The 6,607-nt window shown below is 34.7% G+C and overlaps 1 protein-coding gene across 7 annotated transcripts; it reads right to left on the bottom strand.

Annotated features, from left to right (window-relative positions):
* Positions 1-1,851: 1,851 nt before the first annotated feature.
* On the bottom strand, positions 1,852-6,224 carry LOC107912373 (serine/arginine-rich-splicing factor SR34). Of its 7 annotated transcripts, XR_001688136.2 has the most exons (15): positions 5,967-6,146; positions 5,758-5,856; positions 5,123-5,188; positions 4,934-5,008; positions 4,727-4,829; positions 4,594-4,640; positions 4,435-4,492; positions 4,244-4,293; positions 4,087-4,143; positions 3,843-3,982; positions 3,665-3,763; positions 2,753-2,839; positions 2,367-2,665; positions 2,137-2,170; positions 1,963-1,988 (listed from the first exon to the last, which is right to left on the bottom strand). XR_001688136.2 is itself a non-coding variant. In XM_016840515.2 (14 exons), the coding sequence occupies exons 2-14, from the start codon at positions 5,842-5,844 to the stop codon at positions 1,881-1,883; spliced, it is 1,011 nt and encodes a 336-aa protein (XP_016696004.1). In that variant the 5' UTR covers positions 5,845-5,884; positions 5,967-6,224; the 3' UTR covers positions 1,852-1,880. The 7 variants fall into 7 exon arrangements, 6 of the variants coding, with proteins under 6 accessions (XP_016696004.1, XP_040961963.1, XP_040961966.1 ...); XM_016840515.2 differs by lacking the exon at positions 2,367-2,665 and having other exon boundaries at positions 1,852-1,988; positions 5,758-5,884; positions 5,967-6,224; XM_041106029.1 differs by lacking the exon at positions 2,367-2,665 and having other exon boundaries at positions 1,852-1,988; positions 5,967-6,147.
* Between the last annotated feature and the right edge of the window lie 383 nt (positions 6,225-6,607).

Raw genomic sequence — 6,607 nt, 5'->3', positions numbered from 1 at the left:
AAATATTTTATTTTTTTTGTATATTTAAAATTTAATCTCTTTTTATCTTTTAAATTTAAAATTTTAGAAGATGTTAACGTAAAAGAAAGTCTAAAAAATGAAAGAAAAACAAAAGGTTGAATCAAAATGGGAAGAGAAGTTTTTGTGAATGGGCCCAACAATTAAGTGAGTAGTGTGAATAAGAGAGAGAATAATTAAAGAAAGAAAAAAAAAATACCAGCGTGGGCGAAAGTATCCCAAATGCTACGAGTGCTACCATCTTGGCTTGCTGCTCCCTCCACCTTTCATATCTTCACATTACAACATAATCACTAGTATTGAAATTTTAGTGACCAAACAGATTGAAGAGGGAGACCTGATAAGCCCTGGTGCCAGAACCAAACACGAAGCCAGCAGGGAAGTCGTCTCTGTTGTATTGATCCCCGCATACCGACTGCCAGATTTACGACCACCAACAACCACATCCGATCCACCATCCTATTTACTTACTGCTTTTTTTCTCTTACCGCCTTCCACTTCACTGCTAACAGACCATAGTCTTATATTAACACAGGATATTAAATCATAGCCACGTTAATTGCTCATTCTCTCTCTCTTTTTTTATTGAGAATATTAAATTTAACCTAAAATATTTATATTTTATCAATTTAATTTATATCGTTTTAGTTAAATTGGTCTTTTAACTTTTTTAAAAAAGCCAACGCTTTTTTTTACTACAATGCTGAAAAACAAATATTATTTTTTTAATAATATTAAGGTGACAACCCGTTATTCATATGTAAACAAATAATTTTAAAATTATAAAAAAATTCAAATATATATATAAAAATTTCATAGAAATTCAAAAAATAGTTAACATTAAATACATATAAATTATCATGTAAACTGTCATGTTTAAGTACTTGATATTTTAATTAATATTTCTATTAAAAAATAATCTCTTTTTAAAATGTTGATCATCAAATTTAATTATTTTTAAAATGTTAAAAGACCAAATTTAATTCAAAGGAATAAAAATCAATTTAACAAAAAATTTAAACATAAAAATCTAAATTCAACATTACGCCTTTCTTATTTTAATTAAAAAAATTCATTTAGAAACTTATCTCTGAGAAAACTAATAATATATAAAAACTTTTTACTGGAACAAAAAACATCATTCCTAAAAGGCGTAAGAATCTTAGTTTTCAAATTTTGAACTTTTCTCGTAAAATAAAATGTCAATTAAAAACACCAACTCTTACTAATATTTTTTGTAATATAACTTCCATTTTTTTCCCGACGATCACCGGCAATTCGAATTCAATCTATTGTAATTTGTATAAAAAAGGACCGAGATCTGTCACAGTTTGATTGATTAATTGGCTCCCTCGAAAGATTAGAGACCCGAGAGAAGAGGGAGATAGAAACAAAATGAACTAAATAGGTCTCGTCTTTAACCACCTAAAGTTGGTTAATAGCTGCCAATTGGGGACCTTCTATTTAATATAATATCATACTCAAGGTAACTGCTTCCTTTTGCATCCCAACAATCAAATCATGTTCAAAAGTATCGCAAAACCAGGTATGTAACAGTCTAGTTAAAATAACACACCCAACGTCCGATGTTCTGAATATAGCAATGAAGATCAAATCCAGCATAGTTGATACAACTCTAATAAGTTACGCACTACTCCATGCTAATTTTTATCCAAACATAAAAGCTTCATAGGCATCTTCAGCTCCTGATACACCCCGCAATAGCATCTCACCTGAAACGAATTTTGGCATCAGTTTCCACTGAAATTTCGAATATTTTGGAGATAAAATGGATGAAAATTTTGTTGCAAATACCAAGTATTGACTATATACCAGTGAAAAGACAACAGAGGAGCTTCAGATCAAGACCCGGATACACTCTTGCTCCTGCTCCTGCTCCTGCTCCTGCTCCCACTTGGACTCCTGCTAACACTGCGTCTTTTGGGACTCTTGCTCCTTCCTTTTTGACGCTGCACGCAATATCCAGCAAATTTAACATAAGAATTAATAACAGGGAATAGCAACTATATAGATTAAGCTGGACAAACAAACTGTAAGGCAGGTAAAAACAAATTCAATTTTGAAAACCTTAACTAGACAAGCGATGAAACCACTTACAGAAGGCAAAGGAGACCTGGACCTTGAAGGAGATCTGCAAAAGTTCCAGAGAAAGAACCCAAGTTTAAAAATCAACACGTTCCTTTTAACAACTTTCATGTCCAAGAGCCTTGATGCCCCTTCCACATCAGAATCACCATATTCCAAACGCATAAAAGAAAAAGAAAAAAAAAACAAAGCATAAACCTTTAGCGGTAATGGGAAATAAAGAATAGGACCAGCTCACAAACCTGCCTAAGGAAAGAAACCTAGTCTAACAAAATGAAATTCTTAAAAGAATAGCTTTTCACATTTCAACACCAGCGTATAGAGAATGAGCAAGCTCCCCTATTATTGCAATTCCCAGGTAATCCACATAGCATGTCCTATTAGCTTGGCAAAATCTGGAGCTGATATTGACAGTGAAATAATGATGGTGACTTGCAAATCCCAGAGCATTTACTTCACTAAAATCCAGCTCTACTATTGCAATTCCTTGTAAAGAATTCCAGCTCTATTATTGCAGTCCATTGTCTCCTTTGTTCCCAATCTAGCACCCATGGACATTTATGATGCTATGTACATTAGACAAGGGACAATGAAGGTTTTAAAGTTGCCCATCTAAAAAACAGCATACCTCTGCAACCAAACGATTGCATGCAATTGAACCATATTCCCACAAGATCCCAATATCCAATCCCCAGTTTGCTGCATATATCCATATCTAAAAAGAAAACAAGGCAATTTTCATGACAACAGAAAAAAAGTGGATGAAGTTCAAATGCGGGATACAGTCCGGACCCAATTTCTCATATAGCCCGTCTTCTGGATGAGGAAAGCATGCAACTCAACAGCACAAGTTCATTTTGACAACCACAAGAGAGAAGTTTAGTCCAAAAGTACTAATTACTAATCATTGATACCCCGAGAAGAATCCATGAATGAAGAGCACAAACATCTCCAATATATTCCCTTAATTCATAGAATAAACTAAGTGTGGCAGAAACAAAACTAATTAGCTTTCAATAGCAATTCGGAAGTTTTAGGATTTAAAATAGGGTCAATCACTTCAGACCGCGTGATTTGCTACATCTAGATTTAAAAAGAAAATTCTGTATCTGCTGGGGAAGTGAGGAGAAAAGATCAGCAGTAAACAAAATTTAGAAACAAGCAATGGCAATAATAATATGTAAGAGGTAATTCCATCAAAATTAGCAACCATATATTCATTTATCAAAAATAAATTAGTTCAGCTCCAGAAAAGCTGCACTAGTTGCATGCATTTTTCAATTTCAGAATTCAAAATGGCCATAACTAACAATTGACAAATCCTGCTCTTATCTAAGTTGAGGAATCATTTTAACGGGCAAATCTTCAAATGTAGCCAAAAATCAACTGCAAGGTCAACAAGTTTGATCCATTTCCCATGACCACAAGCATATAATATAGGAAATTTTCTGTAAAACCAATTGCCAGCAACTAACAATAACGAGTAGCATTATCATAATTACAACAAAGACACTCAATGTGAAGGGAGAAGCAAGTGCACCTTGACAAAGAGCGAGACCTTGATGCAGAGCGGGAACGAGGAGACCTTGATCTAGACTTTTCAGGTGACTTGCGCGAAGGCTTTGCCTTTGGAGACTTGCTGCTTCACACATGCAAGGTTAATATGCAATGCTTAAGCCTTAAATAAATTTTCATAATGCAAAAGAATCAAGAAAAACCTGCGGCTCTTGCTTCGGCTATAGCTCCGACCACGGCTTCTGCTTCGGCTTCTACTTCGGCTTCGGCTTCTGCTTCTTGAGAGAGATCGGCCACGACTAGGGCTTCGAGAGGAATCCCGCCTAGAATCATATTCCTTAACCTAAAGGCAGCAAGTCTAGTAAGCAAAATGAAATGTAACAAAAGCAAAAGAAGGAATAACATTAAAAAAAAGCATGTCAAGTAAGCTATGTTGAGATCATATACCCGAACATATGCCCGAGAAAATGCATTACGAAACTCAGAGTCATCCAGTTTCTTAATCTGCAAGAAAGGACCATGAGTTTTTGTACATAGTACACAATGACAGTAGCTAAGTTAAACAAGGTCTTTAAAAAGAGTTGGAAGGAAAAAGGTAACTTACAGCATACTTCATATCATCATAGTTGGTGTAGTCCACAATCCCTGTAGTCCCTGAAATACAAAAGACACAATCATGTCAGTAAATCTACAGTTATATAGTCTCCACCAAATCAATTCAATTTAAAAAATACTAATTTTAACTGATATTTTATATAATAGCTAAAGGATGAGTCAACATCAAACATGTCTTACCACTACCATCACGGAAAACTTGGGAAAAACAAACATCTCCTGCTCGACGCATGTGATCCTAAGAAAAAATAATTCCCATGGAAAAGATTTTTTGTTAGTTCTATTTTTCATGTTATTGGTTTATTTCAGTGTGACAAAAGTACAAAAAACAACTTTTACCTTGAGGTCCTGCCATGAAGCAGAAGATGGCAATCCAGTAACTAGCACTGCACATCATAGCAATCCAGATAAACCATAAGCAGTCTACTTGTTTGTAACAAAGGATTATAAAGAGCATCAGATAGATTTAAACCGCGATATTCAGAACGCCTGGATGGTCCACGTCCACGCCCACTACTATAACTGCTGTGACGATCTATGGATGAGCGCCCACGACCACCATGAGCAAGTTCAACCTGTAAATGAGAAAAACACTTCAGAAGATAGCCTAGAATGCCAAGTTGATTACAAAATCAATAGATGCTAATAAAACCTAAACATGCAAGAAAAAGCAACTAACCCGTAAACGATGCCCTCCAAAGTCATATCCATCACGACCACGAATGGCATCTTCAGCATCTCGAGCTTCTTCAAACTAAGAAAATTTTGAAGTCAACAAGAAATAAAACCTAAAAACAGTAATATCCCCCTCACAAAAAATAAATAAATAGTTGGACAGCAAAATAAAAGCCAGCACGTTTGAACTCACCTCAACAAATGCATAACCTGGAGGCCTTGGTGGAATCTTCAAGTCAATTTGAGCTATAGGACCATACTGCAACAAAACGAGCAAAAAGTAGAGTACAAGCTGAGAGACAATCCAAAGTCTAAGAAAAGCATACCAAGAGTCGGTGAAACCCATATCAAGGAGACCAAACCGTGGTTCACAGCATAAATTTAATTAGAGTAAACCTTAATCTCACAGGCATAGTCATATAAGAATATATATACATACCATAAACAAAGTACGGGTACAACCACATTTAGGCTTTCTGAGGATCTGGGAAACCAAGGATTAAAGGTGAATTTTGTACAATAGCATCTTTTTCTCTCATCGATTTTCTCTATCTGTATACTTGTTTTAGCAATCTTTACTCTATAATTTCAATTCTTAACATTCGATATGCCAGAAAGATTTAACCCTAATCACGGAATTCAAAGCATAAATTCGCTTATATTTGTGAGTTCAAAGTTCCAGGCAAAAAACTTGTTTGCCCCAAACCTACTACCAATTTAGTACTTAACGAGAAACAGAAAAACTAACGTGTCTTGCAATGACGAGTTCAAGGTGAAATTGCAAAGAAAAAACAAATACAGAAAAAGAAAAGCTGAAAGGTTATTGACCTTATAAAACAAATCTTCAACTTCCCTCTCGCGAACATCACCGGGAAGATTTCCAACGTAAAGAGTCCTGCTGGAACGGCTACTCATCTTTTCACTTTCCTAATAAATACAGAAGACAAAAATAAATCTAGAGAGTTCAATTAGCATTTTAATAAGAAAGGGGCTGATGTATTTATTTAGGAAATAAATTCATGAATTAGGGTTTTTACCTGCGTGAAGACAGATAGTTCCGAGACGGAGATTTTCGAAGAGAACCTTTTTTAGGGTTTCGAATTTTAGAGAGGGGATAGAGGACCGAGCAAGATAGGCGAAAAAAACAATAAAACTATGTAGGAGATGTTAGGGTGTGGCCGATTATATGGAAATCTTGTTGCACGCTGTGGATATTATTTCAATCAAGAGGGTTAGGTTTAGGCTGTGAAATATTGTGGTTTGACCTTTGACCTGTCCAGCTGTATAACTCAGGCATCCCGCGGGGCTCCTTTTATTTCGTGAGGAGAAATACAGACGTAACTGCCTCGGGTTTGCTGAACTGATTATGTCACGCAAGGACCCGTTAGATAAACAATCACCCTTTTTTTCATTTTATTTTGGGTAAAAGCATCATAAAAGTCTCTGTACTATATCCAAAGTTACATTTTGGTTTTTTACTGAAAAAATAGACAAAATGGTCTATGTAGGTTAAATGAAAAAGCAAAAACTTAAAATTATGTTGTTTAATGCTTATTTTGATCTTTTATATATAATATATAATAATTAATTCAGTTTTTAATCTTTACACGTTTATTCAATTTGATCTTATTCTTTTATTTGGAACATAAAATAATTTTTGATTTTTTTTAATTATTAG

Source organism: Gossypium hirsutum, chromosome D11, assembly GCF_007990345.1.
Source record: "Gossypium hirsutum isolate 1008001.06 chromosome D11, Gossypium_hirsutum_v2.1, whole genome shotgun sequence".
Lineage (NCBI taxonomy): Eukaryota > Viridiplantae > Streptophyta > Magnoliopsida > Malvales > Malvaceae > Gossypium > Gossypium hirsutum.
This window is presented reverse-complemented; position numbering and strand designations above follow the sequence as displayed.